Source organism: Aotus nancymaae, unplaced genomic scaffold (assembly GCF_030222135.1).
Source record: "Aotus nancymaae isolate 86718 unplaced genomic scaffold, 86718_ANA_hifiasm-v0.15.2.pri h1tg000067l, whole genome shotgun sequence".
Lineage (NCBI taxonomy): Eukaryota > Metazoa > Chordata > Mammalia > Primates > Aotidae > Aotus > Aotus nancymaae.
In genome coordinates this window covers 10988997-11001342 of record NW_026988482.1, presented here as the reverse complement: position 1 = coordinate 11001342, position 12346 = coordinate 10988997, and the positions used below count along the sequence as shown (strand labels likewise).

Sequence of the window (12346 nt, the reverse complement as noted above, 5' to 3'; positions counted from 1 at the left end):
TCAGCCTACCAAGTACCTGGGATTACAGGCGCCTGCCACCACACCCGGCTAAATTTTTTATTTTTAGTAGAGATGGGGTTTCACTATGTTGGCCAGGCTGGTCTTGCACTCCTGACCTCGTGATCTGCCTGCCTTGGCCTCCCAAAGTGCTGGGATTCAATTAAATACTTTTTAAGAAGAAACTCTCTTACATCAGAAAAAAATTACATATAATTTTTTCATCCCATATTAATGTCTAGGCACTTATATATTTACATTGTTTTATTTGATGTATGTAGAAATAAAAAACCTCAGAAAACTGCCTGATTTGTAAGCATGGTTATGATATAGATTCAAGCAGGTAAATCTAAAAACAAAAATCCAGGCTGAGATAATAACATATTATGTTTTTAGAGCTTCATCTCTCAGGCTCCCAAAGCACTTTATTAACTTTAATTAAGCCTCATAGCAATCTTGCCAAGTAAAATTTATAATACTCATTTAACATACGGACAGAGACAAAAGACCTGCCCCAGTTCATATAGCTTGTTAGTACCCCAAAGTTGTCCTTCTGAGTCCCGTATTCTACTTAATGAGCCACACTCTTCAGGAGCCTGTCAGATGTCTTCTCAAATTCAAATGAGAACCCTAACATAATCATTAGTCTTCTTATTTAATACAACTTGGAAACCACTCAAAGGAAAAGTCTTTAGAAATAGTCTCCTCAACTTTTTCATTATAGTTTTTATAAGATTCAATGCAGATGATACTGGCTGAACAGCATACAAAGCAAAACAAAAATAAAAACTTAGGCATTAACCCAAGAAGAAACTCCTATTTAACCAATGAACTTGAAAATTCGGTATTAACACAATTGGAAATTAAGGTCCCTGCCCTGTTTTCAGTCCTTTCTGATACAGTGACAAGGAGGTAAGTTGTAGTTTTTTTTTTTTTCCACATGAATCTTCATTACTAAATTCAGACTAAAATGAGAAGTCTCATTCTATTTGGAAAGTGAGAATCTCTCCCTAATTTATCTCACAGTAAATTAGATCTAGGGTCTCTGACTACTATCAAATGTTATTTTAAATTTCACGTGGGGAAGCCTGATGACAGGACCATGATCATTACTAAAAACCACAGGAGAGAAATCTACTAAGATCATTACCTTTAGGCCTCTGTGTGCCTAATGACAGGATCCCTCATTCTAAAAACCATTCCATGGCTACAAAATGTCCCCAGGGCATTCAAAGAACTTAAGAATTATCTTTCTATTCTACAATATACTCTTCTTTAATTTTGAAGAATAGGAAAACGTTGGAAAGCTACATTATCTTAGTCTCCTTTCAGTCACAGTGACCTGACTGGACATACCAATTGCTGCTAATATAAAACCAGGGGGTTTTATTTTATATGTAGTGAAATGGTTTTACTCATGATATGACAGGTAAAACTGCTAAAAACTTTTCATGAGAAACATATGTCGGCCCTTTACCAAAGCACATAGGAACAATTGCATAGACTTGGCCACATTATGGAAATAGCTCATTTGGGGAAATGGGAACAGGAGAAAGTGCAAAGCTCATGAATGGAAAGGTACCAAGACAACAATCCCACTATAAATGGCACACACCATTCAGGGCTGATTTTAAGTTTACATTCATTTTAAGGGATCTCTGTCGAGCTTAACGATATAGTTTTCTAGGGTCATTAAAAGTTCTTATGATACTATTTTCTCCTTATACTTCAACTGTCAGGTGATTTTTGTTCTGGCATACTATGTGCCAATTAAAAATAAGCTACCTGTTAGTAAGCTGAGAAAAATGATTCAAAACCCTTTAAATCTCAGAGCTCTTTTCTTAGTATGACTTTGGCCAATTTTAAGAAGTTAGAGTTCCATAATTCTCTAATGATAAGGACAGGAACAAACAAACAATAAACCCTTTTTTAATTCCAAGTATCAAATACTGCATATCATTACATTTTTAAAATATAAAATGATATAAAAAGGAGAAGCAGAAAGATCCTTTGCTGTAAGAAAACAAGTTGAGAAAAATATGTTCTCATAATGTATTGCTTAGTTAAATGCAGCAAGAAATTAATCTACATGACTTTGTAAAGGAATAAAGATTAATTGCTTCTGAATAAAACATACCTACTAATAACCTTGATCTTAGATACTGATTCCAGGTATTATATTTATTTTGATAACTAACTTCCTCTGGGCACGGTGGCTCACGCCTGTAATCCCAGCACTTGAGGAGGCCAAGGCGGGTGGATCACGAGGTCAAGAGATCGAGACCATCCTGGCCAACATGGTGAAACCCTGTCTCTACTAAAAAAATACAAAAATTAGCTGGGCATGGTGGCGCGCGCCTGTAGTCCCAGCTACTCAGGAGGCTAAGGCAGAAGAATTGCTTGAACCCGGGAGGCAGAGGTTGCAGTGAGCTGAGATCGCGCCACTGCAGTCCAGCCTGGTGCCTGGCGACAGAGTGAGACTCTGTCTCAAAAAAATAAAAATAAAAAATAATAACTAACTTCCAGTTAACGTATTTAAACATTTAGTAATCTTCTCGTGTTACCATTAACACATAGCACAGGATGGAGAGCCTGAGTACTGTTCTGTTTGGCCCATAATGCTTTACTACTTCTTGTTTTTGAATTAGTGTCATCATTTTAAGACACGAAGACATTACATGCAAATCCAGGTTCCTAGTTACTCTTTCAAAAAAAAAATAATATTTAATAGTTTAACAATATGATGATTAATTTAATATTTTAAATATTTTAATACTAGGCCTACTTTCCCCTGTGCCAACAGTCTGGGATTGTAAAGCAGATGTCTCTGTAGATAGAGCATATAAGCTCATTTTACCACAGTCTCTGGACTTACCATTTGGCTTATTTATGCTACCTCCCTGACCCCAATGACATTTGAGTTTCCTACCTCTAAGGCAGCCCATTGTTATTCACCAAAGTGATTTGTTATACGAAAAAGGTCTGATAATTTAATCTTGATGATAATTTCCACGGTGATTGATTTATATCATGTTCCCCATATTAATTTATGGAGAAAAGTGAAGCTATAGTTGCAAAAAAAAAAAAAAGATACCATGTAGCTGATGATATCTATGAAACCAAATTAACTACTAACAATGATAACATAAATGAAGAAAAGAGAAAAGGAGGGAGTAGAAGAAAAGGAATAGGGAGAAGAAACAGGAAGAGAAGAATAGGGAGAAAGAAGAAAAGATCAAAGTAAAGGATTTTTGCTGTTACTCTTTGTAGTAGGAAAAGAACTTTAAATTATTCATTTTTAAAATAAATAGTTTTTATAATGTTCACATGCAATAAATCAAGATCAGTTTTATTTTAAATAGACACCCCATGGTGCGGTGAATAAATCACTCAAAATCATATGGGAGGCTGATAAGCATTAGATTAAACTGGCTCACCACAAATACATTAACCTAGAGTCAATCTAAACAAACTCAGGCAACAATGCTGATTCAGTTATTCTGCTCTGGACCGGGAGCAACTCTTCCACTGCATGCCTTCCAATGGACATTCATTTTAAATCCAAAATCTAGAGGTAAGTTACTTGAACCATCACCAATAGTCTCTAAGCACTTTATTTAGTACATTCTTCCTCAAAACTCTGTGAACTAATGGTTTAGATAACAGGTTAATATGCCTAGTGTTATTAATTTCTTCATCATGGGAGCAGCACAAAAAGGCACCTGATACATATCTCGCATAATTTATGCACCAGCCATGGCAAGAAGTGAAAATTATCTTGTTATGATAAACAGGAACACATGTGTCAGTGGCACGAGCTACTGACTTCTCTCCTGCCCCTCACCAGTAAAATCTAATAGCCACTCAATTGTAAGATTAAATCAAGCCCCAAATGACACTCAGACTTTAATGGGAGAAGTGCTTCCATTGTGAAAGAAAACTGATAAATCCTATTTACCATCCAAGCGTTTGTCTGTACATCTTGTCCTTTGATGGGCTATTCTTAAGAGTCTCTAAATTCCAGAGGGCCGCGCAATTGGCTGGGTTGCATGAGATTTCTGCAGAGCTGGCAGCCTTTTTCTACAAGTCTTACATTACAGGTAACCCGATGACAGTGAGGGTGGGCCACAGGCGCGCATCTCAGCCTGCCTGCGGAGCCAAAGGGAGTGAGCTTGCGAGACCAAGACCCATATGCTGGGATCAATGGAACTCTCCCGGGAACTGGCTGTTCCCCTTTCAAACGCCACCAACCTAATCTCTCCACTTGCTCAAGTCAAATTCTCCAAAGCTCTGAACATGACACGAAGCTGGCACGGTTAAGGCAGAGGAAGAACGCTCTGTATAAATCATGGGTGAAGGCTGACTGGACCAAATTCACAGACAGTTAACAATCAGAGTCAGAATTGAGGGCTCCTGCTTGGAACTACAATTGTTTACTTTAATTATGAGGAAGAAAAACTTCCTTCCATTTATTGAAGGTTTACCATATGCTGGATGTTGTGCTGGGCACTAGATCAGCGTGTCTGCCCTACAAGACCTTGAGGTCAATGATAAGAGAAAGATTTAACAGAAAAAAGCAATCCCATGTCCCAAGGATAGGATCATTATTTCAGTCTGAACACAATTTAAAAAACAACAAGAAACGCAACTAACCTGAGGATTTTCTTTGCGCGTGCACACAGAGAGTACTCATGTCATGGGCTGTGAAAGACAGCTCTTTGTAACTGGCGAAGGTGTGTGAGGCCAATAATGGAGACAGATTGACCTATATTCACAAAGAACCCTCATCACTCGAGTGGAGCAAAAAGAAAACACTGCCTCTGTAAGAGGCGTTCCTTACTAGGACTCTCAATTCTCAAGTAGGTGCCACAGAAAGCTTTCATTTTTTCCTCACCAGCAACTCCAAGGCCTTCCATATCAGTACAGAGAATTCTTTCTAATGGCCATATGGTTATTGGTCGTAATATGCCATGATTAATCTAGTTTTCACTGGTGACTGATTAGATTGCTTCCAGTAGTTTGTCATCAGAAATTAATATGCTGACTCTGCAGTAAGACCCACTGTATTCTTTAACACAAAGAATACAAAAAGGCATTTCCATAATGGAGCATCAGATGAAAGATGAGGAATGAATGTCAAAAATCAACAGCTTCTTAAATCTGGAAAGTGTCCTTCCTTGTGCTGGCAAGGAGGGCCTGCATCTGCTTGGGCAGGCTTTGGAAAGCAGCAGAGCCAGCCTGCAGAGGTCTGCATTCAAGAGAGACAGTTACCACCCTCTGCCATCTATTCACATACTTGGATGGTGGATATATCACAGTCCCTCAATAAAATATGCATGTCAATAGTCCAAAAGCATTAAGAAAAAAAAATAATTGAAATTTTACTTTCCACTCTCTCTAATTATTACCTTTAGTACAACTAAAGGTACTGAAGTTTTGTTGAAGCCTCAGCGACACTACAATAAACTCAGGAACCAAAGAGATTCAAATTCAGACCCAATAGAGTAGCTAGGTGCTAATAGGTATGTTTACATGAAGTAATCCTCAAGATAAGGAAAGTATTAATATTCCCATTTATAGATGAGAAAAGTAAGGCTCAGAGAGATTGAATTTTTGGCGAAAGTCCTATACGCTGTTAGTAAGTTTCCGAGTTGAAATCTGAATTTAAGTTTTTTACCATCTCCACACTACCATTCTTTCAACTGTCCTATGCTAGAACAGCATTACATTATATTAAATGGTAGACCTCTGTAACTAGTATCAATTAAATTGTGGAAATAAGAAATCTGAAACTAGGCTGGGCGTGGTGGCTCATGCCTGTAATCCCAGCACTTTGGGAGGCTGAGGCAGGCGGATCACAAGGTCAAGAGATAGAGACCAGTCTGGCCAACATGGTGAAACCCCGTCTCTACTAACAAATGTAAAAAATTAGCCGGATGTGGCGGCATGTGCCTGTGGTCCGAGCTACTCTGGAGGCTGAGGTAGGAGAATCACTTGAACTTGGAAGGCGAAGGTTGCAGTGAGCCAAGATCATGCTACTGCACTCTAGCCTGGCGATAGAGCAAGACACCATCTCAGAAAAAAAAAAAGTCTGAAACTAAAGTACATGTTGGTTTGTGGTATACGTATGTGTGTGTTTGTGAAACAGAGAAGATGAAAAATGTGGTCTTAGTTCACTTTATTTCATTGAAAGAAGTTTAAAATAAATAACATTTTTGTAGAACTGGAAACACTATCACATTTGTTATTTAAAACACAAAGAAGCAAAGGAAAAATGCACATATACTTTAAATATATTAGCTATATTTTGACAGCAGTTCTGAGGGTAAAACCAGAAAACTTAAAAAAGAAAACTTGTCGTGGAAGGATTGCAAGTGGTAATATGATACTAAAAATATTTTTATTAAAGAATTACCAGAAGACTTTGCGATAAGCATGACCTCCCCATAATGACAGCTGCTTCTGTTTCTTCCAGTTTGTGGGCAGTTCTAAAATGCAGCATTTTATTTTGAAAAATTGCTTTAAAATGCACAAATGCCTAAGAAATAGCTGTTGTGTAATATGGCAGAAAAAATTTCTAGCCGGGTGCGGTGGTGCACACCTGTAATCCCAGCACTTCGGGAGGCCGAGGCAGGAAGGGCAGGTGGATCACGAGGTCAAGAGATCGAGACCATCCTGGCCAACATGGGGAAACTCTGTCTCTACTAAAAATGCAAAAATTAGCTGGGCATGGTAGCGCGTACCTGTAGTCCCTGCTACTCAGGAGGCTGAGGCAGGAGAATCGCTTGAACCCAGGAAATGGAGGTTGTAGTGAGCTGAGATCTTGCCACTGTACTCCAGCCTGGCAACAGAGCAAGATTCCATCTCAATAAATAAATAAATAAAATAAAATAATGAGGATATATAATTTGGCTCAAAGAATTAGGAGTTGAGATGCAGGTATTCATGATGAAGAACTTACATCTTTTCAGGTAATCTCAGTAGCTGCTCAGATAAGGATTCAAGTGCCCTCATTTAGAAGAAATGCAACCAGGCATGAAATAAGCCTTGTTGTGAACGAGAAAGAAATTTAATAAAAGTATAATTACCATGTGATATATGATTAGGATCCTTATTGTAAAATGTATAGGTAGAATGCGGAAAATTGAACAAAGATCCAAGAGAAGAAAAACCACTTAACCAAGGACACTCACGAATGTCAGACAAAAATGTTGATAACAACCGAAGCCCTTCTAAAAACTTTTAAAACTTTCTATGTTCATTATTAATACTATCATCTCACCTTAAGAAAACAGAGTAGGTTTCACCATCCTCATCCTCTTTGTCATCTGAGGCACGGATTGAATTTTGGAAAGGAAGTGACTTGGCTAAGTTTACATGGATGATCAAGACCGTAATCTAGGTTTTCTGTCTCTCAGCCAGTGCTCTCTGCCCATCACCACAGTGTAACCCCCTTTTCAGGGTACTGATATTACTGCTGTCACATGGAAGGAAATTTTACAACTGTACTCCACCAGAGCATTTCCTTTTAAACCTAACATTTTGGTAGGGATCTCCAACTTCTCTGAGACAATTTACTTCTCTGAAAGAGGGGCTTTGAGTAATGGTTTCACATTGTGCTAAACCTGAAAATGTCTTTAAGACTTTAAGATTTCTTTCTTCTTTTCTTTTTCTTTCTTTTTGAGACAGAGTCTCCCTCTGTTGCCAGGCAGGGGTGCAGTGGTGCAATCTTGGGGCTCACTACAATCTCCGCCTCCTGGGTTCAAGCGCTTCTCCTGCCTCAGCTTCCTGAGTAGCTGGGACTACAGGTGTGCACCACCACGCCCAGCTAATTTTTGTATTTTTTAGTAGAGATGGGGTTTCACCATGTTGGCCAGGATGGGCTTGATCTCTTGACCTGGCCATCCACCCACCTCAGCCTCCCAAAGTGCTGGGATTACAGGCGTGAGCCACCATGTCCAGCCAACTTTAAGATATGAGGAGGTAATGAGGAAGGGACAGGGAAGGAAAACTAATTTGATGTGGTACTTACGTCAAGCTTCATCCCCACTCCCCACGGTGTTAAAACAATTTTACAGGAAAAAGAGCGATTATTCATTTAGCAGCCCCAATATGCCCATCATCTCAACAGACATGCCCACTCCTAATCCAGCGAAGCCTGGACAGAGTAAACTAAACTGGTAACTGTTAGCTGTGAAGATCGGTGATGGTAAATATCCAGTTGGTGACCTAAGAGATATCAGTGCTCCATTTGTAAAATGGTTATTCTAGTGGTTCTTTAGCAAGATACTATTTACATCAATCAATCCACACTTTGAGCCCTGTAAACTCTAAGTTTACTCACCTGCAGTATCCATCGCCTCCAGAATTATATATGTAAAGGAAAGTAAGGATTACGACACAATCGTTAAGTCACACATGGAGGAGAGATCAAGTTCTAAGTGATACTTATGTTCTACAGTTGCAATACGAGCCGCAGGAGAATTACTTCTCAAACTATAAGACGAAAGAACTAAAATGAGATTCATTTTTAGACAATTTTGGGAGATCCTGATATAAAATGGTTGAAAGAAAGGAAACAATCCAGTGAGAGGAAAGCAGAAAAGAAAAACAGACCCAACTGCACACAAGTTTCTGTAACTTTAGGCATGTCTCTTAACTTTTTTTTTTTTTTTGAGACGGAGTTTCACTCTTGTTACCCAGGGTAGAGTGCAATGGCACGATCTCGGCTCACCGCAACCTCCGCCTCTTGGGTTCAGGCAATTCTCCTGCCTCAGCCTCCTGAGTAGCTGGGATTACAGGCACGTGCCACCAGGCCCAGCTAATTTTTTGTATTTTTAGTAGAGACGGGGTTTCACCATGTTGACCAGGATGGTCTCGATCTCTTGACCTCGTGATCTACCCGCCTCAGCCTCCCAAAGTGCTGGGATTATAGGCATGAGCCACCGCACCCGGCCTATGTCTCTTATCTTAACCTCCAACTTCTTCAGCTTTCCTCACTAATACAGTGGGAGTTGTAAAACTGTCCTGTGTACTTATGAGGTCAATGGCCAGGAGCAGTGGCTCATGCCTGTAATTCCAGCACTTTGGGAGGCTGAGGTGGACAGATCACGAGGTCAGGAGTTCCAGACCAGCCTGGCCAATATGGTGAAACCCCATCTCTACTAAAAATACAAAAATTAGCTGGGCGTTGTAGTGTGTAACGGTAGCACCTGTAGTACCAGCTACTTGGGAGACTGAGGCAGGAGAATCGCTTGAACCTGGGAGGCAGAGGTTGCAGTGAGCCGAGATCATGCCACTGCACTCCAGCCTGGGCAACAGAGCAAGACTCTATCTTAAAAAAAAAAAAAAGAAAGAAATGAGGTCAAAATGAGGAAATGGATGTGATGTTAGAATGTAATAGGTCTTATGCATGAAGCTCATTTTACAAACTATACAACTAAAGACTAGAATGAACTAGATACTACATGTAACATGAAAATAGAAATGCTTTCCAAAGAAATCATTTGTCAAAGAGGGAAAAAAACTGTCAAAACAACTCTAAAGCTACTTTTTATTAAGATGGTGATATTTGGAAGCATTTGTATAATCCATGTAAACATTAAGTTGTTTGATAAACATACCACTTTGGTCTTGAACATTCTTTGATCAACAAGTTAAAACCAGCTTTGTAAGCTTTGTGTTATAATACAATTCAAAATACACTTTGAAATAAAATATTCTTGTATCTTTCTAATTTATGAGAAGAAAATGCCATGTTTCCTTAGGAAAGTTATATACAGAAAGTTTTTTTTTAAATAAACAATTGCTTTGGACTAATTCAGGGCCCTGATATGTATATTTAAAGGCTTCTTTTTAGAAAAGAATGTCTCTAAATTAAATATATACATATCAATAAATTATAATTTACTGATAAACTATTATAATAAATACTAATTTATTATGAGGAATTACACAATTTACTGATAAATTATAATTTATTGATACCTGTATGTATAAACATATTTTTCCTTAATAAATGGGATTTTATTAGGAGTTTGAGACCAGCCCGGCCAACGTGGTGAAACCCCGTCTCTACCAAAAATACAAAAACTAGCCAGACATGGTGGCTCACACCTGTAGTCCCAGCTACTCGGGAGGCTGAGGCAGGAGAATCACCTTAACTCGGGAGGTAGAGGTTGCAGTGAGCAGAGATTGAGTCATTGCGCTCCAGTCTGGGTGACAGAGCCAGACTCTGCCTCAAAAATAAAAATAAAATACAAATAAAAAATAAATACATGGGATTTTATTTTCTTAAATTTTGTAATATTTATTTATTACTTTATTCGGTTTTTAAAATCACACCTTACTGTGACACTTACTTCTTCACAATGAGACTGCTAAACACTCCCACATTCTGGAGACCGTAAACACATATCCCATGATTATGATACTTCTTGTTGGCACAGTGCTTTTCACTTTGCCACAGACTTTCACATAACTGTGTGAAGCAGGCAGGAACACACTGACTGAAGGTGCCAGGAGCTGGCTAGAACGCAGACATCTGGTTCCTAAATTGGGACTTTTCCCACTAACTGGCACTTTCTCTCTCTCTGGTTTAGTATTAAGTATTTAAAGGCAAACTTTCCACCATTGAACATGCAATCACTAAACCCGGAAGGGGGAGAAATCCCTGGGACGGGATGGAGCCCATCCTTGGACTTGGGGCCAGGCACGCGCGTGCCCGCTGCTCTTACCGTCCAGGTGGCCGACTTGGCGGTGCTCGACTGCTGGAAAGACACGTCGAAACTGTGCGGGCCTGGGTAGTCGGTGTTGGAGGGGATGGCGGGCGATGGAGAGAGGGCATCGAAGGTGGAGCTGGGCTGCGCGTAGGGCGAGGGTGCCGTGACGCTGTTCTGCGCGTGGTCTGTGTTATAAGGACTGGTGGACGAGGAGCCGTTCTGAATCTGCTGGTCCATGCTGTTCAGGAGCCCCAGGTTCGTGTACTGTGGCTGTTAAGGACACCCAGAAACCCCAGGATTAGCCGGTTAAACCACAGGTCATTGCTCTAACAAAAAAGGCATCAATGGGTGCATGCATTCTGCGGAGATCAACCTCAGGTTGGAAACACCACATTCAAAGTAAAACCACTGATTTTGATAAACAGAGAAAGCAAGAGAAGTCTGAGCATGTGTGAGTTTTGTAATGGCTTTTACAGATGGCTCACGTGTATGTGCCATCTCTGGAGACTGACTTCCTAAAGAGCATTTGAAAGTAGAGTATGCGCTTATTCACAAACTAGCCAAAACGTTCCCAGTGCTCAGTAGCTGCTTAGGAAGTCTTTAAACGAATACTACCCGTTATTCCATTTGGAGGTTGGGGGATGGGCATATTACACAAAATAAGAAAGACCACTTCATAGGTATGTTCCAGAGGGGATTAAGTGTTAAATTGTTGGGTAGGGGACAAAATCAGATGACCTTCAAATTTTCTCTTAGTCTCACCATTCTACATTCTGTCCCTAAGTACCAATAGTATACCACCCGTCCCCCCAGGAACTGGTTTCACAAAGACTGGAGTGTCATGGGTAGCAGAGTTAGGGAGACCCAATTATATATTTTTGAAAGTAACATGCTAGTAAATCATCCAAACTGGTCCCATTTATTTATTTGTTCTTTCATTTTCTTCATAGAAGTTTATTCTTTTCTAGAATTGAACATTTGTAAGAGAAATACTATCAGTTATGAAGAAAATTCTATACTCGATAAAAATCAAAAGGACATTAGCTTATATATTTCCTTCTACCAGATGGTTTTATGTTTTCTACATGAATGGACCAAAGCACAGAGTAAAAGTACTCAGGAACAGATTTATGGGAAGAATGAATTAATTTAACCTCATTTACTCTACAAAAAACTTTACTGGATTACTATCAGAAAGGTAAAGCATTTGCCCCAGCATCTGCTAACACAATGACTGGGGCTTTCGGAGCTGAATCTTCTGGTTCTGGGTTCAGGGCTCTGCCCATGCCATCAAAACTCAGCCTGATCAGGCAAATCAGCCTATCTTCACTTCTAAACCTGAGCCAAAATGGACACATTTTCAGAAGGGGCAACCAGCTTATGGTACAGTTGTTTTTCCTTTGTAAAACCTTTCAACGCATAGAAATCTTGTTTCATCAACCTAATGAAGGAGGAAAAAAATCAAAAGGAAGAAAATTAAGGCAGTCCTACTGGTACACATTTTATAAAGGAAATAGGCCTCGCTCTTCAATTGAAAGATAATTGAGAGTCTCAGATTAAGTAGAACTATGAAGAATAAAAAACTTACTAAGAAATAGGAGCTAGGCTTATCTTTGAAATTGCTAACT

At 39.4% G+C, this 12346-nt stretch overlaps 1 protein-coding gene across 6 annotated transcripts in view; it reads right to left on the bottom strand.

Moving 5' to 3' along the window:
* The window catches only part of TP63 (tumor protein p63), a 266768-nt gene that overhangs the window by 76261 nt on the left and 178161 nt on the right, over positions 1–12346 (bottom strand). For all 6 annotated transcript variants that reach the window (XM_021671372.2, XM_021671374.2, XM_064366919.1 and 3 more), the window contains one exon: positions 10734–10988. In XM_021671372.2, the coding sequence (XP_021527047.2) occupies positions 10734–10988 (255 nt within the window). The remainder of the gene's footprint in view (positions 1–10733; positions 10989–12346) is intronic.